At 37.3% G+C, this 26,892-nt stretch overlaps 1 protein-coding gene across 5 annotated transcripts; it reads left to right on the top strand.

The window, feature by feature from the left end:
* The first annotated feature begins 2,289 nt into the window (after positions 1–2,289).
* Positions 2,290–26,384, top strand: SPDL1 (spindle apparatus coiled-coil protein 1). Of its 5 annotated transcripts, XM_046665445.1 has the most exons (12): positions 2,290–2,403; positions 6,719–6,900; positions 9,925–10,101; positions 12,623–12,817; positions 13,408–13,557; positions 13,654–13,752; positions 13,830–13,940; positions 15,590–15,730; positions 20,117–20,220; positions 20,803–20,990; positions 22,928–23,270; positions 25,506–26,382. In XM_046665445.1, the coding sequence occupies exons 2-12, from the start codon at positions 6,742–6,744 to the stop codon at positions 25,651–25,653; spliced, it is 1,815 nt and encodes a 604-aa protein (XP_046521401.1). In that variant the 5' UTR covers positions 2,290–2,403; positions 6,719–6,741; the 3' UTR covers positions 25,654–26,382. The 5 variants fall into 5 exon arrangements, with proteins under 5 accessions (XP_046521401.1, XP_046521403.1, XP_046521402.1 ...); XM_046665447.1 differs by lacking the exon at positions 9,925–10,101 and having other exon boundaries at positions 25,506–26,384; XM_046665446.1 differs by lacking the exon at positions 13,408–13,557 and having other exon boundaries at positions 25,506–26,383.
* Positions 26,385–26,892: the final 508 nt, after the last annotated feature.

Raw genomic sequence — 26,892 nt, 5'->3', positions numbered from 1 at the left:
GGGGGAGGAGTGGTGGTGTTGTTTTCCAACATCTAAATTCCCTTCATATGCTTGGTGAATCCACTACTCTCTGTGAGGAGGCAAAATCCTCTCTCTCAACTTGTAAGCTCAAAATGACACATATGTGGTTTTTTCCTCCTGACCCTTAGCATTTAGCACATGGTATGTGGACCTCATCTGGGTGTGTAGATCTGCATCTGGAACTGTGAATCTTAAGCAAGTTACCCAAACAAGAAGAGACCAGCTAGAATTCATTTCACTTGTGACATCTAGTGTCCAGTGGTGGTAGTGGCAGTACTCTATGCAGACAGTTCCTAAAGAATGATCTTAATATGATATGGGTAGCTTCTGTGGCTTTGCTAATGCTGTGCCCTCCCCTTGAATGCCCTCCTTCTTAGCTCTGCTATCCTTGAAGGCCCTGCTCAAATGCTACATGCACTATGAAACTTTAAGGGAATACTCAGAGAAAACTGACCTCTCCCTTTACACAATTCCTTTACTGTAGTGTAGCCCTGTAGTTATATATACATATAGACACACACACACATATATATATTTAATCCCCTAGTATATTGTGAGCATCTTCCAGACAAGAGTGGAGATTACCACATCTCTGAATTCCTTCCACTATGCCTAGCACATTGTGTCCACTCAGTTCATAGTTTAAAATATTTAAAAAATATTAGAAACATTAATGAAATATAGGTCTACCTTCTCATATAACGAAGGAGAAAATGAAGTTCAGATACATTTTAGATTACCTAATTTCAGCCGGTCATGATTGGCCTAGGCTAGAGTGGTGTCTTCCTGACTCCTGAGCTGAGGAGTCTTTGCTACATAATAGAGAATGGAATTTCATTTATTCAAGAACGTCGGGGTGAAGATAAATGAATGAGCATCTGGCTCATTCAGCCCTCAAACACATATGCAAGGCTATACTGTGAACAACTTGAAGGCATCACTGTTGCCAGTGTTCAAACCCAGATCAACTCTTTATGGTCTGGCCTAGCTCAGTCAGAAACAGAAGGCTGCAAAAGAAACTGAGAAGAGGAAAGCAAGGAGGGTGTGTTATCCCAAGACCCAAACCGAGACTCAAGGAGAGCAATTGATTTTGCAAGACGGAACTCTCTGGTGATGTCGAGAAGAGCCATTTCACCAGACTGGCGGGGACCAAACCTGAAGTGGGAAACAAGTTAGAATAAAAGGTAGAAAATGAAGATAGTGAGTCTAAACTTTTTTTCCCCAGGAATTTTGTTATGAAGGGAAGCAAATAAATGGGGAGGTAGCTGCTTGGAATCAAAGGAGGTTAGTATTATTTTATGAGATGGAAGTCATTACAGCATGTTTACTGATAGGGAAGATCCAAAAGGGAAGAAAAAACTGATGATGAAAAAGATACGAGCTACGGCCAAGTCCTCAAGTAGGCAAGAAAAGATGGGCTCAAAAGCACAGCATGATCGATACAACAGTTGCTAGGACTCAGAAGTGCTCACTAAATGTTGGCTATTATTATTTCCGATTGCGTAAATTTTGGAATAATGAATAGGCACCAGGTTTACAAAACATAAATTCATTATTTAAACATACATGCAAGAGCTTGGACTCTTAGCAGCAGACTGCATTAGTTCAAATTCTAGTTCTACCACTTGGCCAAGACTCTTTTCTTCTTGGGGCTTTGTTCTCTGCAGAAAAAGAGAAGGTAATAATACCTACCTCACAAGGCTGTGTGCGGGCTTAAATGAGACAATCCGTGTAAAATTTTGCATTTCCCCGGCACATGGGGAAGGCTGGAGTGTTAACGTTATTATAATAACTGTCATTCTATCTCATAAAAGTAACTGTGATTCTCGCCGATGATGCTGTTAGGCACTGTCATACTGATTCTGATTCGTGGAACCACCAGAAAGGCACCAGAGGGCGGGGTCCTCAGAGCGCACACTGGCCAATCCGCTGGGAGGGTGTATGAGGCCGGCACACCTCGGAATTCCCCACCGCCTCGCCTTCTAGGGACACTGTCTCTCAAGAAACACTGTCATTTAAAAAAAATACACCCGGGAAACCAACCCTGAGTAAGGTTGACCAGACGGTGAGCCCCCTCGGCGCCCACGCCCAGCCCACGGCCCTCCACGTGCGCCCTCACTGTCGCTCTAGTGGGGCGGGGCACTCTGCTGAACGTTGTTCCGGGTTTTTCCTTTACGCGCGGCTTGGGCGGAACGTCTCGTGAGAAGTGCGCATTCTCGCGGGAACTGCATTCAAAAAGCCCTGGCGCTTCCCGGGGCGCTAGCTGAGCGTCCTGGCCGGTTTGTCTGTGGTGCGTTGGAGTTGCCGCCACCAGCTTGGGCGCCGCGAGCTCTCGCCGCGAGCCGCCCCCTGCAGCAGCAGGGGAGAGGGGTGAGGAGAGAGGTAGGGGCCAGGGGCCTGGAGGGGGGTGCCTGTGGAGAGGAGCGGCGGGGAGCGGCGCGGGGCAGAGAGCAGGGCCTTGAGGGACCCAGGGCCTGCGTCTCGGCCGAGGCCTGAGCCGGGTCGGCTCCTCCTGCGGAACCCGGGGCTCTGGTGGACGGCTTCCCAGCCGGTCTCAGTTCCGGGGGGGCCGGCTCGGCTGCCGGCCTCTGAAGGAGCGGACACTGGGTCTGCGCGGTCGGGTCCGGTCCGGTCGCCGCCGGCCACACGCGGCGGTCCGCGCGAGAGACCCATTTCATGGAAAATACGCACCCGGTTTCGAGGACTTCTCAGAAGAGTAGTGTGTCTCGTTAATTCTCTTTATAATGATTGAATGTTGAAATGATAATATTTTGGATGTACTGGGTTAAATAAAATGTTATTAAAATGCAACTCCGTTCACTTTTTTTTTTAATGTGGCTCCTTGAATATTAAAAATCCTGTGTGGCTCGCGTGACGTTTCTGTTGGACAGCTGCGTGCCGGGCTCTTCCCCGACTGCTGTTCGCCGGGTAGCTGGTTTCATGGTCTCAGAACCCTGTTAGGGAGAGGTCAATGTCCTGGGGTTGGGGAGGACGGACAGGGCGTGAAGGAACTGTCCGAGTTCGTGCGACCGGTGAGCAGGTAGGCGGGTGGGGACTCGGGCAGCCTGGGTCCCGCTGCTGCCTGTCCCCTAGATGCTCGGTGCCTGCTGTGGGTCTGAGACGCCGAGCTAGGAGCGGGTTAGGAGCGCCAGGCTTCGGAGCTAGAGCCGGCCCCGTCTGACTTTGCATTTCCTAGCTGGTAACCCTTGGGCAAGTTCCTTATCCTTTCTGTGCCTCAGTTTGCACCTGTGTAAGATGGGGGAGATGACTTCTGTTTTATGGGGTTGTTGAGAGGATTAAATAAAATAACCGTCTGCAAAGCACCAAGCACAATGTCTGGCACACGTTAGCTGTAGATGTTATTCAACCCTGGCTCCCCGCTCTGCAGGTTGATAGGTGAACTCTTACTCATCCGTTAGACCTCTGCTGAAAAGTCACTTCCTCCGGGAATCTTTCTTGTCCGTGATCCCCCCTACCCCGCCCCCACCCCACTACCCAGATTAGGGCAGCTTCCCCGTGTTACAGGCTCAGATAGCGCTATACATCTCTCTCTCTTGCATTTATCACACTTTATAGTTCAGATCTTTGGAATGAATGAGAGCTAATATTTTGGCTTCCTTGCACATTGCTGGCTGGGAGGTCTTGAGGCTAACTCCATTTTTTCTTTGGTAAATATTGATGACAATAGTACTTAGGCCCATCAAGAGAATTAAATGAGATAATGCATTTGAAGCCTTCTGCCTGGCAAAGGGTAAATCCTCAATAAATATAAATTATTAACGGTGCAACAATTAGGGGCTGACTCCATCATGTACAGGCTTTGGAAAGGTCTTACATTTTAGAGCAGTAACTGCCATCCCTGGATAACATAGGATACCTTCTTTTTTTTCTTCTAAAACCCTGTATCTCCTTCATTTTCATCCTGAAAGACCTTGCTTCCTAATTCCATGATAAATTGAAGCAGTTAGAAAGGCACTTATGCAGATTCTCGCCACTATATCTGCCTACATACCTACCCTACCGGTGTCTGCACCCATGTACTTTTCTTTCTCTTACTTTAGATGAAATGTTCGTGTTGTGTCTAAAATCACTTCCTGTACGTTAGACCTCACCCCTTTATTCATCCCTCTGGCCATTCTCCATGTCTTCTATATCATCAGTTTTTCCTCTCTTGGATCTATCCCATGGTGTACAAGCAGGCTCTAATGTTTTTCTTAATTTTTAAATTTTAATTATTTTTTATCTAAGAAAAGAAATCTTTGCCCTACTTCCCCTCCAGCTACTGCCCCATTTATCTGTTCTCCTTTGCACCAAAATTGTGCTTGCTGTCTCCTAATCTACCATTTTCTCTCCAACCTGTTCCAGTCAGGCCTTTGCCCCTTCTCTCCTCCAGAACTGCTCTTAGGGTAACCAGTGACCTCCATGAATTCAAATCCAATGGCCAATTCTCAATTCTCGCCTTATTAGACTTAGCATTTGGCACAATTGATTACTTCTACCTCCTTAGGGTAGAATAAACACTTTTATTTATTGGCTTCCAGGACAACACATGCTCTTGGTTTTCCTCCTACCTCACTGGCCATGACTGAGTATATTTTGCTGTCTTCTTTCCCATCTCTTAACAGGGCTCAATCCTTGGTCCTTTTCTCTTTAATTATGCTCATACTCTGGTGATAGCAAGTCTCAAGGATTTATGCTAATAACTCCCAGATTTATATCTCCAGCCCAGACCCCTTTCTTACTCATATAGCCAACTTCTTACTTGACATATTTCCTGTCTAAAGCCTAGTCCTCTGATTTTCTTTCCAAAACAGTCTTTACTCACCAGTTTTTGGTGCCTCAGCTGTTGGGGAATCTATTCTACTAGTTGCTCAGGCCAAAAGCCTTGGAGGCATTTTTGACTTCTCTCTTTCTCACACATCCCACATTCCATTTGTCGGAAAATCATGTTGGTTTTACCTTCAGAATATATGCAGAATCTGACCATTTCTCACCACCCCCTATGCAGGCACCCTAATGGGAGTGTTCATCTCACCTTGTTTTTCTGCTTCCAACGTGTTCCCCTCCAATCTATTCAACATAGCAGCCAAAATGATCCTTTTAAATGTCAGACCTCTACTGCAGACTTTGCAATGACTCCCCATTTCACCCAGAGTAGAAGCCAAACTCTTTACAATGGCTTGATCGGTCTGTTCTGCCCTATTATCTCTTCTGACCTAAACTCTGTCTTGTTCATTCATTGGGCTTCCTTCCACCTTAATGCTACCCCATGCCTGGAACATTCTTTCCCTAAATAGGTACTTGGGTAATTTTCTTATCCTCTGCAAAGCTTTACCCTGAAGTCTCCTGAGGGCCTACCCCTCAACACTAAATTTCATCCTAGTTGCCATACCTCTCCCTCTTCCAGGCTCCCTTATCCTGTTATATATTTTTTTCATTTCTACTTTCTAACGCACTTAATATTACACTGTTAATGCTTGTCTTCTCCCACTGGAAGGTAAGTTTTATGAAAAGAGAGCTTTTTTTTTTTGTCAGTTTGACCTCTGATGTATCTGAAGTACCTAAAATGGAGCCCAGCACATAAGGCATTCAAGAAATATTCATTTAATGAATGAGTACATTGATTGGAGACATGGGAGAACATCTTAATAATGGCCTGTTGCTCTTTGAAGGCGAAGCTGAGTTTGAGTCTGGCCTAAGAGTTTGGGACCCATCTGGAAAGGGTGATGAGTGAGGTTAAGTTAAAATGGAATGTTTCTATATATAATGTTTAAGTCCTTGCTTGAAAATTGATAATGAGAGCAATGTTCTTTAATTACTGTGAATATGGTTTCTGTTTTGCATGCCCTCATAAATAACTAGAAAAATACTAGTGAGTCTGTTTTCAATAAAGCAAATTTAATGTGGCAAATTTAATGTGTTCAGGAAGTTAACACTTATGAAAAATTGTGGACATGATAGTCCTTGTTTTACCTTAGGAAACTTATTCAAAGCTGTCTTTTTATTTGTTAAGTAGCAGTCATGCTACTATAAAGTTTCTTGGTTTCTTTCATTCTTTTCTTACCTTGATTACCTGAATAATGATCTATTTATGAGACTCACCCTACCTTACCATTTAAGGAAGCTGAGCACACAACAACTGAACAGTTTCCTGATACTGCATTTCTTAGAAGCAAAACTAAATGTATTCATTTGTATTCATTTACATCAAAATGTAATGTTTGATTTGGTCTCAAATCAGGTAACAGAATGGTCAAACCTTGCTCTTAGGACAAGAATACAATTTTGAACATTTAAAAGTCAGGAAGATCTTTAATATTATGTTTTTATATGGTGGTAGTATTGAGTATATATATATATATCTTTTTGTGTGTGTGCGTGAGGAAGATTACCCCTGAACTTGAGCTAACATCTGTTGCCAATCTTTCTCTTTTTGCTTGAGGAAGATTGTTGCTGAGCTAATATCTGTGCCAATCTTCCTCAGTTTTATGTGGGGTGCTGCCACAGCATGGCTTGGCAAGCAATGCTGGGTCTGCATCTGGGATCCAAACCTGCAAACACTGGGCCGCCAAAGCAAAGCACACAAACGTACCTATTCTGCCACAGGGCTCGCCCCTATATATGTATATATGTATTTAATTGATATCATTGTATGAACTTTTTTGTTTAAGCTTAAGTACTTTTATTTCCTCTACAGTAGACTAAAAACAAGAAAAAATCATGGAGGCAGATGTAATTGCAGATCTTCGCTGCAAACTCAAAGAGGTTGAAGAAGAGCGACTAAAAGCTGCACAGTATGGTTTACAGCTAGTGGAGAGCCAAAGTGAATTGCAGAATCAATTGGATAAATGTCGTAATGAAATGATGACCATGACTGAGGTAGGACTCTAGATTCCTCTGTTTACAAGGGTATACGTAACTATTGAAGATTTGTGTTGTCTAGCAATTATCATTAATATTTTTATTCTTTTCTGAAGATTTTATGTCTAGTTCCCACCAACCCCCATCCCCAATAAAGGGGAATAAACTAAATGAAGTCCTAATAATTCTTTCTGACCCAGTGTGTTCTGAGTTTGAAAAATCAAATTATCATCACTCTCTTTACCGCATATTGGATTTTAGGTTTTGTTTTATCTGCACTCTTCCTAGGTGACCTCAGTTGTTTCATAGCTTTAGATGACATCTAAAAGCCCCATGACACTACGCCAAGTTCTTAGTTCCCCCTTAAAGTCTAGACTCTGTATTCAATTGCGCACTAATAGACATCTCAAACTTAACATAGAAAGAATAATTGATTTCCTGCCCACTAACCAAACATTCCCTTGCAGTTTTCTTTATCTCATTTAGTAAATATAGTAGCATTCATCCAGTTACTTGAGCCAAAAATCTAGGAGTTTAATTCAGTATCTTTCCCTTATTTATCATATTTAATCCATTAGTAAGCTCTAAGAACTTGACCTACAAAACATCCGTCTATACTACTGCCACTCTGGTTAGACCACCATCATCTCTCCCTAGACTACTACTGCAGCCTTCTAACCAGGTTGCCTATTTCTCTCATTGCCATTCAGACCATCCGTTCCTCACACAGCAGCCAAGTTGTCATTGAAGAATATACAAAAGAGCAGTCACAACCCTGCTAAAAACATGCAATGGCCTCCGTTTATGTATACAACAAAATTTAGAACCTGGGTTTGCAGATCCCTATGTGATCTGACACCTACCAACCTTTTGACCTCATCTCAAACTTCTTTCCCTTGTTCTTAGCTATGCTAGTCCTGCCTCATAGGCTTTACTGAGCTGCTGCCTCCATCTGAGATGTTCATCCCCCACTGGCGTGGATTGAGTCCTCAACCTTCAGGTTTCTTTTAAATGTCACCTCAGCAGAAACGGCTTCCCTTACCATGTTTGTAAAGTTGCCATCATTCACTCTTTTAGTTCTCTGCAGTGCTAATTACCTCCAAAATAAAAGCTCCCTGAGGGGCCGGCCCAGTGGCAGAGTGGTTAAGTGCACACATTCCACTTTGGCGGCCCAGGGTTCACTGATTCGGATACCGGGTGCTGACATGGCACCGCTTGGCAAGCCATACTGTGGTAGGCATCCAACATATAAAGTAGAGGAAGATAGGCATGGATGTTAGCTCAGGGCCAGACTTCCTCAGCAAAAAAGAGGAGGATTGGCAGCAGATGTTAGCTCAGGGCTAATCTTCCTCAAAAAAATATATGTATATTGTAAAAGCTCTGAGAGGCAGAAGACTGCTGTATCCCTAATGTCTCGAATGCATTTATTGAAAGAATGAATAAATCAGTTTGATTTAGTAAATGCTCAGAAATATATTTAAATTTTGAGAAAAAATTTAAATATAGCAAATAATCACTAAGACTAAAAATAATGTGTTGGAGAGGGTGTGGAGAAAAGAGAACTTGTGTACACTGCTGGTGGGAATGCAAACTGGTGCAAATACTGTGGAAAACAGTATGGTGATTTCTCAAAAAACTAAAAATAGAACTACCATACAACCCAGCTATCCCACTACTGGGTATCTACCCAAACAATTTGAAATCAACAATCCAAAGTAACATATGCACCCCTATGTTCATAGCAGCACTATTCACAATAGCCAAGACATGGAAACAATCCAAGTGCCCATTGACTGACGATTGGATAAAGAAGATGTGGTGTGTATGTATATATATACACACACACACACACACACACACACACAATGGAATACTACTCAGCCATAAAAAAGACAGATTCATCCCATTTGCAGCAAAATGGATGGACCTGGAGGGTATGATGCTAAGCAAAATAAGCCAGACTGAGAAAGACAAACACCAGGTGATTTCACTCATGTGGAATATAAATATACACATGGTCAAAGAAAACAGCTCAGTGGTTACCAGGGGAGGGGGTTGGGGGTGGCACAGGGGGTGAAGGGGAGCACTTATGTAGTGAGAGACAAGAAATAATGTACAACTGAAATCTCACATAGATGTAAACTATTTTGAACTCAATTAAAAAATTTTTAATATTGCAGGTAAAAATAAATAATGGCATTCCTTTTCCTGTTTTTCCTTCTTTTATTTAATCTAATTGTATTTTATTTTATTTATTTATTTTTTTCCTGAGGAAGGTTCTCCCTGAGCTAACATCCACTGCCAATCTTCCTCTTTTTGTATGTGAGCCGCCACCACAGCATGGTCACTGACAGATGAGCGATGCAGGTCTGCACCCAGGAACTCAACTGGGCTGCTGAAGTGGAGTGCGCTGAACTTAACCACTAGGCTACCACTCCTGGCCCTATTTTATCTTATTTTTTAAAATTTATTGAAGAACTTTGAACTGATGCCCTTTTTATCTTTAAACTTCCCTGTCAGTAAGCAAAAGCCTTCTTAAATACTCCTTTTATCTCAGCACTATATTCATTTGAGTAGTCATTTGTGAACATTTCTCAGATGACTACATTCTGAAAGAAGGGCTTATTCAGTATTTCACTTTACACCTCATCCACTATTTCTTCATTTTGCTCTGAGCTACAAATAGAGCATATCATATCAAATCAAGTAATTCTCACTAGGAAGACTTAATTGCTATTAAATCTTTTCTCTTTTTCTTTTCCTAGCAGAGATTACTTAACACATTGGCATTGCCATGTAGCACTTTTTCCTTCCTTGAGAGGGCATAGAAGCAAATACTATATCCCTGGCGTGGACTTGAATGTAGTCTCAGAATACGCCTCGGGCTTTTTAAGACTGATTAGCTACAGTTATTCCAGATTTAACATGTGGTTGTTACTTAGAAAGCAGCAGATGTGTGAAACAGTTGAAGGTAGAACTGCTGGTACGTGATGACTGTAACTTATTTTTATGTAATTGAATTACTGTTGAAACTGTTTTCAGAATTATGAGCAAGAAAAATATACACTTCAGAGAGAAGTTGAGCTCAAGAGTCGAATGCTAGAAAGTTTGAGCTCTGAATGTGAAGCTATTAAACAACAACAAAAGATGCACCTGGAGAAATTAGAAGAGCAACTGAACAGAAGCCATGAACAGGAAATGAATGAACTAAAAAATAAGGTTTGGATATCTATGTATTTCAGAACAAAAATGTTCCATGCTTATACAGCAATCTCTGACCTTTAGGTGATGAAGATTTTCTCAAGGGCTCCCTCATCTTAATGTTGGGAGTGGGAACACTGAGAAACGAGAGTTTACCCAAAGGACTTGTATAAATAACATTCTGCTAGTTAAATACAATTATTTCATTTTAGTAACTGGACGTTTGTTATGGAGTTTTAGTTCAGTGACCAGCATGACCTCCTTGCTTATAGTATATAGTGTGGCAGTCCCCTTTGAGAAAGACTAGTCTCCTAGCTTTGACTGCAACTAGTGGTACACTTTGTAATTCCACAAAAGAAACCAACAGTTTCTTGTTAATTAATGTACATTAGAATTGATACTTTATAGTTTGTTTATTGAAGATAAACTAATACATATGATCCAATTCTTAAAACAACTTCATAGGGGCCGGCTCTGTGGCTGAGTGGTTAAGTTCACGTGCTCCGCTGCAGCGGCCCAGGGTTCGGATCCTGGGCGCAGACATGGCACCGCTTGTCAGGCCAAGTTGAGGCGGCATCCCACATCCCACAACTAGAAGGACCTGCAACTAAGATATACAACTATGTACAGGGGGCTTTGAGGAGATAAAGCAGAAAAAAAAAAACTTCATAAAGGGAGATACCATTAATTATCTCCATATAACAGATGAGAAAACCAATGTTTAAATAGATAGAGTAAGCTGGATGAAATTAAAGAGCTAGAAATTATAGTCAAGAGTTGAAGTAAGGCTGTCTGATTCCAAAGCCCATGTCACTATACTTAGTCTAATGACATGTTATACTGTCTCCATTTCAAGCATAAATACAAAATAAATGATTATTCAGTGATTGTCCCTTCCCTTTTGGCACCCCCATCTACCCAGTTCCTTCAGGTTACTCATAAGGAATCCAGAACTTTTGTCGTGGCTCCTCTGTATAGAGTCCATACTTTCCAGAACCCTCCCTATCAAAACTTGCCTCACTTTTGTCCTGTTTTCTCAGAAGTGTGTGTTCCCATTTTCATTGTTAGGTGTAGCATCGTTTAAGATTTTTGCATATCTGTGTACCACTTATTGTTACTTAATTTCTCATTAAATTGACTTTTAAATATTTTCTCATTTCTCATCTCAAGTAGTGATATAGTGAAATTACATATTTGAGCTGGTTATATTTTTTCCTAATATGCAGTAAAACAAACATAACTATCAAAATATGCTTTTGTGTAATACTTAGAATCATCTTGCATACCTCTGGCAAATAATAATCCAGCTTATCTGAACCTAATCTGAGTTGAGACACCAATGACTGATAATAACGCATCCTTTTCTTTTTCCCGGATGTTATTTTGATTTTAGCTGTAGCTTTCATTACCTAAACACTAAAGAGTAATGTAGGAAATATTCAGAGACTGAGGCAAGGCCAATTATAGAGATGGCTTTTTGGTAGGGCAAAGACTGAATCAGTCAAAAAATATTTTCAGTCTTAGTGATGTCCTCAAACTACTTGTGCCCAAAATTTGGAGGTTTATTTGCTATCTTTCTTTCACTTATTTCTCACATTTACTCCATCAACAAGTTTTAAGAACGTGACCTACAGAACATCCATCTACACTACTACCATTCTAGTCCAGATCATATCATCTCTCTCCTGGACCACTACTGTAGCCTTCTATCCAGATAGCCTGCTTCCATCATTGCTCTTCATAACATTCGTTCTTTACACAGTAGCCCAAGTGGTCAGGAATCTAGACCTACTTTGATAACTTGTATGGATTCTTTGTATGTTTATAAAACAAGGCATGTCATTATCAAAAGATGCCTGGCCTTGGCCAAATAGGAAACCCTAATAGTCTCCTCACGCAGTAAGTTTGCTTCAATCAGTGATGTTTTTTGGGTAGATGGCCACATTTTGACATAGATTATTCAGCTGAAATTTTTATTTTATATCATAAAAATAGAAAAGGGAAAACAAATCAATCTAAGAGGCTCTTATTTTTAAAATAGAAAACAAATATCAGGATATATTCTAAGAATGCTGAGACCTTATTGAAGATAATTCAATATAGATGATAATCATAACCCTGGATATCAAGTGAAAGCTTTTTATTGATAACAGAAACCATGTAGTGAATGCTAGACATGATGCTGAATGTTTTACCCCTCTGATCTCAATTGAGAGCCTAACAATGACTCAGTGATGGTAGGTGCACTCATTTACCAGTTTTACATATGAGGAATGACAACACTGAGACAAGTTAAACTTAGGCCTCACCCTAAAGCTTTCTCCTTCTGCTGTAAGTTTGTTCCCTTTAAGCTATATATTCTAATTTTCCAAGATTTGGAACTATGCGACATTTTAAAATAGTTTTGTTCCACTTGACTGTTTTCCTAAAAGTTATCCTGTAGATACCAGGACAATTTGTGCTACAACTGTATATTCTGATGACCTTCAGTTACCTTTTGATTTATAAGAATGTGAATTATTTTCTTTTTTTACTTTAGTTAGAAAAACTGAAAGCAGAATTAGATGAAGCTAGGCTTAGTGAAAAGCAGCTGAAGCATAAAGTTGATCATCAGAAGGAACTCCTCTCTTCTAAATCAGAGGAAATACGGATTATGTCTGAACGTGTACACGAAAGCATGTCTTCAGACATGCTGGCTCTTCAAATTGAATTGACTGAAATGAAAAGTATGAAGGTAATTTTTATGGCATGTGTGTTTTCAGTTTTCTTTCTTTTTTTTCTTGCATATTTTTTACATAGTTTTGTAATAATCCTTATGAGCTAATTTTAAGGCTGAAATATTCTTTGGCCTAATTTTGATTTAACTAATTAAAAAATGTTTTACAGAGTCTTCAGGTAGATTACTTCATGCATAATAAAGCTTTAGATTACATGATTACTTAAGGCAGAATTTACCTTTAGATTAATGAAACCTCTGGAAAAATTTAGAGACATTTTCTCTGATCCTAGTTTGTGTCATAAAAGCCCCTTATAAATGTTGGTCCATAGAAGTTGATGTGCATACGAGTGCAGTTTTTTTCATTGAAGGCTAAGGTTAATTAAAAAGTGAAGCCTTAAATTCTTAGGAAAGAAAGTCTCCAGAGCCTTTTATTTGATTCTCTGCTAAAAAATTTAGTAATTTTTATTTGTTATGCACCTTACAACCTTCAACTAGTTCTTTCACTTTAGTTTTGGGTGTGCAACACTGATGATAGATAAACTGAGCAGCTACTAAATGAAGGATTATTCAAGAAGATTTCGTCTTTTTTAATTCCTGTTGAATAGACCACCCTCAAAGAAGAAGTGAATGAACTACAGTACAGACAAGAACAACTAGAACTTCTTAGTACTAATTTAATGCGCCAGGTAGACCGGCTTAAAGAAGAAAAAGAGGAGCGAGAGAAAGAAGCAGTTTCTTACTATAATGCTTTAGAGGTATTATGGTCATAGTGACATCATCTTTTCCAATTTGTAATAAGTTTTCTTGCTAATCTAATCTCTATTAGCTAAACTGTTTTCTTTTGAATTTAGAAAGCTCGTGTAGCAAATCAAGAACTTCAGGTGCAGTTAGACCAGGCACTCCAGCAAGCCTTGGACCCCAATAGTAAAGGCAACTCTTTGTTTGCAGAGGTACTTACAAATATTCCATTGATTAAATTGACGTTTCACTTAATAGAAGAATAATGAAACAGATTAATATTTTCTAGGTGGAAGATCGAAGGGCAGCAATGGAACGTCAGTTTATCAGTATGAAAGTCAAGTATCAGTCACTAAAGAAGCAAAACGCATTTAATAGAGAACAGATGCAAAGAATGAAGGTATTGAATTATTACCATCAAAGATTTATTAAACCTATTTTGTATCACCATTACATGTACGGATATATCAAAGAAAGCATCTTTTTCTTCAAGGAGTGTACTTATTTAGTTATTTCTAGAAAAGCATGATTTTAGAAAAAAATCAGTATTTTTAAGTTGAGCTAAAGATCCATTTATATTTTATTTAAAAAAATTAATCCTGTAGTAAAGATTTAGTAGTAGTGTATTTAGCATTGATTGATTGATTGATTTTTTTTTTTTTAATAGTTACTCACTAGCCTTGCCTGAAAGGTATAAATCTTTCTTTGTGGAGTGGGGAAAAAAATTAATAAAAAAGTTTTCATTTCCTGCTGTTGGCCTGGTGTCTTTCTGAGCACAGCCCTACAGTTCCTACTTCCATTAAAACTAGCTCTCTCACCATTCTTCAGTTCTCCCACAAAGCCTTTTTATAGAGTGAAATTTGAATTTCCTTCCCTTACAGTTACTCAAGTCAAGCCTATAGGCCCTTTTAATTAAAAATTTAATTCATAAAGGGTTTGTTGGTCATCATTTTAGTCAAACAGATGGCAACAGAAAAACATGTGGAAGATAGAAAGAGTTCAGTATTGTACCATCCCTTAGAATTCTCATCCCTGATCTCTTGTGCCTAATTCTCCTAAGGTGGTGACTGAAAGTCTTCCTGCTTTTTATTCAACATGATAAGATTTACCAAAAAAAATAGGAAAGGTCAGTAATTAAACTTTGGAGTTAGGTGAATTTAGGATTGAATCCTCGTTCTGTCACTTGATAGCCTTGTGACCCTGGACAAGTTCTTTAACTTTTCAGACCATCAGTCACCTCATCTGTAAAGTAGAGATATTAGAACCTGCCTCTTAGAATTGTCTTGGAGTTAAATGAAAGCATAGTAAAAATGCTTACGTGGTGCCTAGCAAGTAAGCAAGTGCTGACTTAATAAACAATAGCTGTGCCTTTTATGTCTAGGGTTCACCTGTGCTGCCTGGTTTACTGAGGCTCTCCCCTGCTGGGAGTTTCTTTGTAACTTTTCTCACATTTGTTCTTTGTTTTCTTTCAGTGTTTGTTGGGCTACTACCATGTCTCCCAGTGTTCCCATAATATCCCAAACTGGCTTTAGACATCAGTAGTATTCCGAATCTTCTTAGGCTACATGTTTCTAGCCTCTAGTGTCAAGCAAGAACAAAAAGTAGATCCTTAAAAATGTTAAAAGTCGTCTTTCTCTCTTCCTTGTAACCATACCTGCAATCTCGTATCATTGCTTGCTTTACTCAAAAGTATGTTTAAACTAATTGACACTTTTTAGAACTCCAGAAATTTCTGAAGGAGGAAAAGAATGTTAGGTTTAGATTTTAGTTGACTTCTTTCCGATTGCTATGCAATTATGTTTCACAGAAGTACAAATAATTGTTACGGACTTCAGATATTACTCATAAGTAGTTAAAACAAGTACTCAAGAGTTATGTCTATAACTAAACTTATTGATATATTTTTAAATTATTAATCATTAGAAACAGCTAATTAGTTTCCAAAATGAGTTCAAATTCATACAAAGTGTAAATTGTACCAAAAGATATGGTTATCAGAATCTTCCTCTCCCCTACTTAAATTTATGGGGGGGTGATTTTTTTTTCTAGTTACAAATTGCCACATTGCTACAAATGAAAGGATCTCAAACTGAATTTGAGCAGCAGGAACGGTTGCTTGCTATGTTGGAGCAGAAGAATGGTGAAATTAAGCATCTCTTAGGTGAAATTAGAAATCTGGAGAAATTTAAGGTATGTGTAACATCTTTAAAAAAACAGCCAAATTTTGGTTTGAATATTTTAATACTTTTAACTTGAATAGATTTTTTAACTTATGTAATTAATTTGTAGTTTCAGTTGAGATTGGTTAATATTTAAATTAATTTTTTCTTCTAGTTTCTTTTTTTTTCAGTGTTTTTGACTGTTGCTTCTTCTAGTAGATCCAAACTAAACTAACCTCCCCCATATTTGTTGTTTTTGTATGTAAGTTATAACTCAAAGTGCCCTTATCTTTAGTGTACAACTCAATGAGTTTTAACATACATATATTCCCTTGTAATTACCACTTAGCTCATGATATAGAATATTTCCAACCCTCCAAAAAAGCTCTGCCATGTCCTTTTTAAGTGAGTACTACCACCTTCTAATTTTTTATCAGCGTTACATGTACAAATACTTTTGAACTTCATGTAAATGGAATAATTTGGTGTATACTCCTCTGTTTCTCTATTCCACTCAACATTATGTCTATAAGATTTGTTCCTCCTTTTGTGTGTTATCAGTAGTTGATTATTTTTCAGTGCTGTCTGCTTCCATTTTTTATTGGATGCACAGTAGAAGCTTTGTCACATTGTCCAACATTGTGTACCAACTGGAATTCATACACGTCTTTAATAAACTACTTTTTAGAAAAATTTTGAAATAAATTCAAGACTCCCAGAAGAGTTGTAAAATTATTCTTATATACCCTTCAGCCAAATTCTCCAGTTGTCAGTTTTACGACATTTGCTTTATTATCTTCTGTATGTCTCTCTCTCCATGTGTATATATTTTTTCCTTAAACATTTGAGAATAAGTTGCAAACCAGATAGCGCTTTACTCTTAAATTGTACCTAATGTTATTGAAGTTCATTCTCTTACTTATATAGTACAATGGTCAAAATCAGGAAATTAACGTTGGTACATAGGGTTAGCTAAGTTGCCTTTTACGTTTACTAATTACCAGTGTCCTTTGTAGCAAAATGAAAATACCCCAAATGCTTTCCTTTTGGGGTCCAATCCACGATCACATACTGTGTTTAATTGTCAAGTCTCTTTAGTCTGCCTTAATCTGGCATAGTTCCTCAGTCTTGCTTTATCTTTCATGACCTTGACATTTTTGAAGAGTACAACCAATTTGTAGATTGTCCCTCAGTTTGGGTTTGTGTGACATGATTAGGTTCAGGCTGTATTCGTTTGACAGGAATGCTACGTGAGTACTACTGGACCCTTCTCACTGCATCACATCAGGTGGCACGTGGTGTCTACTTGTACCATTAGTGTGATATTAACCCTGATTGCTTAGTTAAGGTTATGCCTGCCAGGTTTCTTTACTGTAAAGTTGTGATTTTTTGCTCTGTATTGAATAAATTTCTTATGAGGAGATACTTAGAGCAAATAAATGTATGTTTCTCCTTATACTTGAACATCCATTGATGATTCTTGTCCGAAAAAGATATTACTATGATGATTGCCAAATGGTAATTCCACTATTCCTTCTACATTTATTAGTTACAATAGTAGTAAACGGATGGGAAAGAAGAAGCTTTCTCCTCCCTCATTCATTTACTTATATCAGTTTAGCCTCATGAATTCTTATTTTATCCTATGGATTATAGTCCACTACTTTTCTTTATTTACTCTGATAAATTGTCCCAGATTAGGCCAGTAGGAGCACTTTCTTACTCTGGCACAAGAAGGTATTCCTAGCTCACCTGCCCCCGCCCTGGAATCAACATTTCTCCATGAGCACTGGTTCTTTTCAGCGGAGAATGGTGTTTAGAAACCAAGGTCTGAGTATGAGATGGACTTATTGCTACTGGAGTGTCATCACTTCTAGACCCTCTCAGCACACAGAACTAGGAATCTGTGGGCATATATTTAGTGTATTTATATATGTGTTGTGTGTGTGTTTATCAATGTTTTGTGTGTATATTTAGGTATGTATGAGTATATGTATGTACATATCTACATACACACAAACAACAAAACCTTGATTTCGTACTGATAACTCCAGTTTGAATCGAGTACCACAGGGTTCATTGCTTACCCTGTTTTCCAACAGTGAAAAACCCGGCACTTATTGTCCTCAATATATTTGCTTATTTACTCAACCTTGGAATGCATATAGTTTTGGAATTATCCTACTCACGAGAGTTCAGGATTTGTTTGCAGTTCTTTTTGTTTTTAGCCTGAGGGTATACATAGTCAAAATACTGTGTTCAAAAGTTACTTGGGTTGTTTGGGATTTTTCTTCCCCCTCCTCCCTGGGGTATGAGTATGTTATTGATCTGAAATATAGTTAGATTTGTTTATTTTTGTTTCTACTTCATTTTGTTGCCCTCCATCCATCCTTCTTGAATTTTTTTATTTTTTTCAGTATGTGAAATATTAACATGGTTCTAAAAGTCGGAACTATAAAAAAGATGTACTCAGAGAAGTATCCCTCTTCCCCATCTCTATTACCCTGTTGCCACACCTCCTCCCCTTGTAGGTAGCCGATTATATTTGTTTCTGGTTTACTCATGCTGTGTTTCTTTTTGCAAAAATGAGCGACTCTATGTATGCTTTACTTCCTCTTTTTTTAAGACAAACTGTAGCATAACACAGATAGTCTTTTACACTGTCCTTTTTTCATTTAACTGTATCCTGGAAATCACTTCAACTCAAGTTTATAGAGATCTTCCTAATTCTTATTTACAGCAACAAAGAATTCCATTGTACAAATTCTCACCCACTCTCCTGTGTCCAGGTATTTAGGTTATTTCCAGTATTTTGCAATTGCATGCAGTGCTGCAAAGCACATTTTGCTTATGTATGCATTTTCTTATTATTGTAGATGTATCATCAGGGATAATTCCTACAGTACAGTTGTGGGGTCAAAAGTAAATGTGTATGTAGTTTTGTTAGATATTCCCAAACTCCTCCATATGGCTTGTACCAATTTACATTCCCACTAGTGATATATCAGAGTACGTATTTCTCCATAGCCTCACCAATGGAATGTGTTGTCTTTTTAAATGTTTGCAAGTCTGACAGATGAGAAATGGTATCTCAGTATAGTTTTAATTTGTATTTATCTAGTAATGAATGAGGTTGAACATTTTAAATGTGTATTTGTATGTGTGTGTGTGTGTATAGAGGAATTAAACCATGTTTTCTACTAGTACTTGTATGGTTTCACTTTTCACATTTAGAGACTGAGCTCTGTTGAAGTTTATTCTTTTGTATGGTGTGAAATATGAATCTACTTTTATCTTTTTCAAATAATTAGCTGGTTGTCCCAGCATCATTTATTAAAAAGTCAATCTTGGCTCCAGTGATTTAAGATGCCACCTTTATCATGTTTCAAACTGACATGCGTGCTTGAGTCTGTTTTTGGATTTTCCATTCTATTCCATGAGTCTACTTATCTGCATGTCAGTACCACACTGTATTAATTATAGAAGTTGTATAGTATTTTTTGTCTGGTAGGGCTCTTCCCCCACCATAGCTTTTCTTTCTCAGTGTTTTCCTGGCTACTGCATGTTTGATTTTCTCTATGAACATCTTGTCTAGCTCCAAGAAAAGCTTGTTGGTATTTTTATTAGGATTATATTAAATTTCTGAATTAACTTAGGGAGCACAGTTATCTTCTCACTAACAAAAGAACTGATTAAAATTTATAAATGACGAATTTTTGTAAATGTTAATAACCTCTTAGGCATTCTGAGTTTTACCCATTAGTGTGCCATAAAATTTTGTTTATGTAACTTTATTTCTTTCCCTTATAATAACTGTTGAAAGGACTGCAATTTTGATTAAATTTGTAGTGCATCGTCAGGCATGTGGCCCACCAGTGGGTTCAGTGCTATACTTTGAAAATTATGGCTTTAGATCAGGGTTTTAAGCTGCAGTCTCTGAAATTGTTTACAAGTTTTTGAACAGATTTACATTTCCCCCCCCCTAGAGAAATTGTACACAGATTCTGTACAATTAACTTTAGGGATCTCCACTCTCATATTTTTCTAATTTATGACTTTGTCACAAAGTCCAGAATTAAACCCAGTGAGTATTTATTTCTTCCATTTTAAAAGCCAGGAGAGGGAAACCAGAGGATACAGGTGTAGTTAGGAGCAGAAGCTTTGGAGACAGATCTGGGTTCACATTCTCTCTTCTCAGTTTACTTGCTTGTGGCATCTTGAGCCAGTTCCTTCGTCTGTAAGAGAGGAATGCTCATTCTTGTACCTACTTCAGAAGGTAAAGGAGTTAAGTGGATAGTGCTAAGCACAGTGCCTGCCATATGATAAATATTAAGTGATAGCTGATATTATTAATGATAAACATATGCTAACCAATTTGTTACTTATTTTAAGAAATAAGAATTGTTGTTTTCTTTAGAGTTTATATGAAAGTATGGAATCTAAGTCTTCAGCCAACTCTGGTGCTCTAGAAGATAACACCTATTACACAGATTTACTTCAGATAAAGCTTGACAACTTAAAGTAAGTGTTGGGTGGATGGAAAGATGCAGACTCTTTTGACTTGTTTTATAAGTAGTATTAGTGACTATAATTTTTTGTTTTAAAATTACCAGAGGAAAATTCCGGGAAAGAAAGGCAACAAAAATATCTTTGTGTAGCAAATGAAATGTATTCAAGATATAAATAGTGTTGATTATTGAAGAAAAAATACTTTCAATGAATAGTTGTTTTTATTTCTTTGTATTTAGCTTTTTATATTGGTAAGTGAAAAGAACTTTAATGTAGAAAATGTTGTTATAATCTAAATTTTTCAAGAATAAGTATCACATAGTGTAAAACTTAAGGGAATTTATTTACACATGCATAAATGTGGGAAGAATAGTTTCCCCCTTAGTCTATTTCCTTTGAAGAATGCACGAGATTTTTTTAATTTGAAAGTGCTATTGTTAAAGCTTATTTTTTTTACTGTTTGTTACTAGAAACCCCAAGGAAATATATATTAAACTAAGAGTTCAAATATATAATAAAAGATTTGCACTAACAACTACATTTATATTATATGTTATTTTAATATTCTTTGGTTCTCCTTTTTCATTAATATAGCAAAGAAAATGAAAGTACTAAAGGGGAATTGTCCATACAGCGAATGAAAGCCTTATTTGAGAGCCAACGGGCTCTGGATATTGAGCGCAAACTTTTCGCAAATGAAAGATGCCTCCAGCTTTCCCAAAGTGAAAATATGAAACTAAGAGCTAGACTAGATGAGTTAAAACTGAAGTATGAACCTGAAGGTATGTATGTTTCATATGTTTTATCTTTCAAATTGTGGGAAACTGAGACATCTTATAAATTTTTTTCTTATCACAGCTTTATGCAAATCCTGTTACAAACTAATCTGTCATTATATATTTATATTTAGTAAAAGAAATTTACTGCTACAGAATGTATAGGACAATTCAAAGAGAACTGGGTACTGGGTGTGCATGAATATAATAGGTATTCTTTTTGCATGTCTGTATAGTATCTGAACCTTGATGTTTGATGCTTTTACATTTCAGGTTGCAGCATCTTATGTAATACTAAAGAGTTCACTCTTGTTGAGGCAACTCATGTTTGGGAGCTATATTAATTAAATTGTTTATAGAAAACCTAAAATACTGGAGACTTAAATGAGATAGGTATTTATTGGTCCCTAATAAAAGTCTGGAGGAGGCATTTCAGGATTGGTCAAAGTGTCAGGATCTAGGCTTCATTTGTGCTGTTCGTCACCATACATCTCCTTGAGCAGAATTTAATCATGTGGCCTCACCTGCCTTTAAGAAAAGCTGAGGAATACAGCCTTGATTCTCAGGGGCCATGTTCCCAACTAAATCTTGAGGATTGTATTATTAAGGAATAATAGTAGGACAGATATGAGAGGACAACTAGCAAGTCTAATCACTGAGATAGAAAGTAGCTTAACCATACAGGCTCTGCCTCTTGTTCACTAAAGAGAGTGATTTTACTGTATGTAACTTAACAAGTAAAAGGCCGAAGGTAAAAAAGTCTAAGAATGTGATAATTCTTAGACCAAAAAAAAGTATCATTATGTGTTTTAGGTTATAGATTTTCACTGTTCACATGCCTAAGACTCTTCATTATTGCCTCAGTGAATCCAAAGTGATTCTCAATGATGGCAGGGAGGTTGTCCGCAATAATAAGGATTTTTTTATAGTTTAAAAAGGCTTCTCCTTCTCTCAGTCTTTTTCTCTTCCCTGATTCTCATAGGCTTTCCTGATTAAGAATCGTCCATTATGAATTTTAAAGGTCTGCTGAATTGAACACAGCAAAGAGACAGGAGGAAGTTTAGTGAATCTAGATTATGTGGTTTTCAAAGGAGCAGTGCAAGAGAAACGGAAAATAATGATTTAAAAACAACAGTGTAGAGTTGGACCACCAACCCCCTGTCCAACCGTGGTTTCTCCAACTTCACTAACATTTTGATTATTAAAATGAAGGACACATATAGGTATGGGGATAGGGAAAAGATATTAGAGCAATTAATTCAGTAACTGTGTATATGGACCTGCATAGGAGATGAAATGATATAACGTTAGGCAATGGGGTAGAAGACTATTGCAATAGTCAGCAGTGAGACATAATATGGTTTGAACTGGGGAGGTATCCGTGGTGGAAGTATTCAGATTTTAAGTATATTTTACAAGCTGTTAGGCACAAATCACCATATTCAGAGAACTTTATCTGTTCTTTTCATTTAACCTGTAAAACACACAATATCGAGTGAAGTAGGTACTTTTAATCCTCATTTTACAGGTAAAGAAAAGAAAGCTCAGAGAGGTTAAGCACTCCCCAAGGTCACTGAGCTACAAAGTGCTAGTACTAAGATTTGTACCTGGATTTCTTGACTCTTTGCCACCTCATCCCTCATCTCTATGCTGAGATCTTATAAAGCCCTGTGCAGCTTTTGTCATAATACCAGAAGAGAACATTTGTGTTCATTCATAGAGCCAAATATATTGAGTTCCCAAGGAAAAACTTATAGCCAGAGAACCTTTAAAAGATATAGTTAATGGAGTCCATGAAAAAGGATAAAAGAAACAATATGTTTCAATAAGGAGATGAGTGGGTTTTAAAAGAATGGGAAAAAGAATCTGTAACTAGTTCTACCTCTTTATATTGTGTCTTTGATTTATTGACTGGATATATGTTTAATGGTTTTTATTCTCAGAGAAAATTGAAGTGCCTGTACTCAAAAAGAGGCGTGAGGTACTTCCTGTGGATATTACGACCCCTAACGATGTATGTGCCAACAGTGCCGTTGGGGAAGAAGTTTATAGATTATCACCTCAGAAAGAGGAGTCACACTCCTGTCCAAATAACTTAGAAGATAACAACTTGCAGTTAGAAAAGATAGATTCTGAAAACAGACCAGGAGTCGTTCTCTCTCCTCACAAAAATCTGCCCATGGATATTCAGCCAACAAAGGCAAAGAAATGTGTGAAACTTATAGGAGTTCCAGCTGACTCTGAAGCCTTAAGTGAAAGAAGTGGAAACACCCCTAACTCTCCCAGGTCAGTGTCCTCTTTTCTCCAAGGCAACCAGCAGACCTCTCCATCTCTTCTCTTTCGCTGCATGAACTGTGCTATCTGTTTCTTTATCTATTTTCTTAGTATTGCATGCAGTGTAATTCCCCAATTTCATCTGCCTACCTTCAACTTTTCTAAAACTTTAAGAAAGACTAAGATGATTGCAAGGGGAAAGGACTCCTGAATAAGGGAATTATTTTTAAAAGTTATACTTTTCTGTTTCATGAAACAGAAGTATCACAGTCTAGTACATCCCTGAATGTTTTGGTTTGAATAAATGTACTGTTATTTTTTTTCCTGGTTCAAGAGTGGCCATGAAAGACAAATTGCCTCCTAAAAGGGCTTTCCAGTAGTCTAAGAAATTTCAGCTTCTAGAAAACTGTTAGGTGAAATTTGTTATGACTTTTAAAATTGTTCCTCCTAAGTCTTCAAGAATGGGCTTTGATACCTATTTTGACATTTTAAAATATCGAAGGTAATTTATTGTCATTTTACACCAAAACTTCAAGGCCTCTAGTTTCTGCGTATTTGAGTTTGTGACTAAAAGAGGAAGTTTTAGACATTTATGTCTGTAGGAATCAATGTTTTAAGGGTCTTATCTTTTAAAAAAAGTTAAAATAATAGGTCAGAAAGTAAGAGAAAGTGAGTAGAAGGGAAAGGTAGGTAACAGGGGCTGAGGCTAACGTGGAATAAGAGGTTCTGGGTGTATACAGCAGGACCAAGAGTGGGGAAAAAAGCGAATGAGGAAAATGGAGAAGGTAAAAAAAGATGATAAAAGCTAAAGGATGTCTTTATTCAACGGAATGATAGACGCATTTAAAATAAATATCTTTAGACATTTAAAAAATTAAGCATATTGATGTGAAAATACTTGTATTGTCTTCTGTGAAAGGAGATCTTGAAGGTGCTGCTAGGGCTTCATCATCCTTAGATGGAGGAGTACAGAATGAGACATTTTACTAAGTGTGCGTTTGAGCTGAAATAGTAAGACATAGCCCATCTTAGTAAAAGGGCTTTCTTTTATGTTTTATCTGATTTCTCTTTAAGTCTTCAGTGCTACTAAATGTAGTACTCAACAATGAAGGCACTTCAACAATGTTAGCTGCTGTTATTATTAATGAGAGGAGTAATTTATTACTCCGTTCCTTGAATTTTTATATGATAACATTATAACCTATAAGTCACATAAAATAAAAGCTTGATCTTCTCAAGGAAAAAGTAACTTTAAATGAATGATAGGTGATGCACACACATGGTTCTAAGTATTTTGAAATGAATTTAACAGGTTATGCTTGTATATATGTGATTCATTGTATAAGTGCGCTTGACGATTGTATATTTCTGGAGGTGGATTTCCAGAATTAATCAGTGCAAACCTTGCTATCTGTGTTGTCTTCACTTCTTTTTCTGCCTTTTTTTGCTTGATAAAAGTTACTTAAGCAAATGTATGTAGCTACTTATTTGACTCAAATTAAGTAGCATGTTGGAATTTTTTGTCTTGTTAGTTAAACAAACCAAATAAAATACCACAAAACATTTGTTTTTGTGTGTCTGTGTGAGTCCATCTGCTAACTTAAGATGTTTCCAACCTTTTGCTCTCTGCATGATTAACTTAGACACACAATCCTATGAAAATATTGTAACAATAAATATGGGCTTTATTGGGAACTTCACTATGCATGCTTTATAAATTTAATTTATGCTCTTGCTATAAAACATAGACCTTTTAAAATATCTCTCCACTGTTGGTTTTTCTAAAATAATTATTCTGCTATTTGAAACTCAATTTGAGGTTTTTTTTTCCTTTTTTGAGATAAATAGACATCTTTTCATGCAGCTCAGGATTCCCTGTTATTTTTATGTTGTGTTTGTCTTTTGTATGTCATGTTAACATTAAAATAGTCCTCTAGCATTTAAATTTTTTTATTAGGTGTGTTTATCATTATATTTTAATTCTTTAATGTAGGCTTCATCATGACCTTGTATCAACCTTAAAGATATTTCTTTAGACATTCAAAAATTTGTCTATTGGTATAAAAAGATTCTTTTAGAGAGGCAGTGACTTAGTTTTCTTAATGGTGTTGAAGTTAATTTTTTTCGTCATACACATAAAGAAAAATCACCATGTCTCATTAGAGACCCCTTATGCTAGAGTATTGTTTCTTCTTTAATTTTTCATAACCACATTTGAATTCAGAGTGGATGCTTTAATGCCTGTAGGTTAGCTGCTGAATCAAGGAGTCAAACAGAAGTTAAAGAAGGGAAAGAAACTGCAAGCAAATTGGAAAAGGAAACTTGTAAGAAATCACACCCAATTCTGTATGTGTCCTCCAAACCAACTCCAGAGACCCAGTGTCCTCAGCAGTAAAGACTTTTCTTTAATGAGAGTAAGGAACCATTTGACCAAACCATTTGGACCTTAGTTAAGATTGTCTTCATCTATAGTATACTACCTTGTAGGTTACTTATTTCTATTCATTGGGGCAGCAGTTGGCATTTTCCTGCTTCTTTGACCAAATGTTCAAAATTTGGTTGTAATTGTAACCAGGAGAGTTCCTTAAGTGATGACCCTTCATGGAACTTCTATAAATCACAATGGATTAACTGTTAACTGAAGGAAAGTGTTATTATAAATCTATTTGTTGCCTTTTATATGGATTTTTTAAATGATATTAACACATACCTTCAGAGCCATATATTTGAAAAGGGAACACTGAAATCATTATTTTATTTTCCTGTGTACTTTTTTATGAACATAGTTTTTCACTATGTTGTAAAAATAGAAAACTTGGTTTAAAAATATATATTGTAACTGGCTTTTGTCAGTGTTTAAAGGACCAATGTTCATCTTTGTACTCATATACATGATTTAAATTTTGTCTCAAGCATATGAAAAGAGTAATTTTGAAAGTTAAAATAAAACTGCAATAATTTATCCTCTTTCTATTTTCTTACTCTGTATAGATAATAGGATATTATCAAAGGGAATAAAGGAAACAAAAAGGAAACTTTAGGCATTCTTGATTCTCTGGTAAATAAAATTTTTGTGTATATATATTTTATATATAATATCTATATAACTATATATACACACATAACATATATTTTTAATTCTAAACTTTCCAAATAAAGACTTTTTTTCCTTTCAATGGTTATAGCCTGGTCTGTAACTTAATTTCGTATATACTGTAGGTGGATGTATTAGTCTATATAGAGAGAGACAAAGAGAGATTTATTTTAAGGAATTGGCTTATGTGAATATGGAGGCTGGAAGGCCGAAATCTGCAGGGTGGGCTGGCAGGCTGGAGACCCAAAGAAGAGCCAATGTTGCAGGTCAAGTTCGAAGGTCGTCTTCTGCAGAATTCTTCCTTGCTTAGGGGGAGGTCAGTCTGTTGTTCAATCCAGGGCTTCAACTAATTGCATGCATTGGCCCATCCACATTAAGGAGGGAAATCTGCTTTACTAAAAGTCCACAGATTTAAATGTTAATCTCATCCAAAAACACTGTCACAGAAACATACAGAATAATGCTTGACCACATACCTAGGCTCTGTGGCCCAGCTAACTTGGCACATACAATTAACCATCACAGTGGATTAATTAGATA

Source organism: Equus quagga, chromosome 7, assembly GCF_021613505.1.
Source record: "Equus quagga isolate Etosha38 chromosome 7, UCLA_HA_Equagga_1.0, whole genome shotgun sequence".
In the NCBI taxonomy this organism is placed as follows: domain Eukaryota; kingdom Metazoa; phylum Chordata; class Mammalia; order Perissodactyla; family Equidae; genus Equus; species Equus quagga.
Note: the sequence above shows the minus strand (reverse complement) of the source record. Positions and strands in the feature narration are given on the sequence as shown.

Excerpts from the sequence above, each read along its gene's own strand:
- SPDL1 (XM_046665444.1), top strand. The coding sequence starts at position 6,742 with ATGGAGGCAGATGTAATTGCAGATCTTCGCTGCAAACTCAAAGAGGTT. Across the intron at positions 10,102-12,622 it reads TGAATGAACTAAAAAATAAG|TTAGAAAAACTGAAAGCAGA; the intron begins GTTTGGATATCT and ends TTTTTACTTTAG. Across the intron at positions 13,558-13,653 it reads CTTACTATAATGCTTTAGAG|AAAGCTCGTGTAGCAAATCA; the intron begins GTATTATGGTCA and ends TTTTGAATTTAG.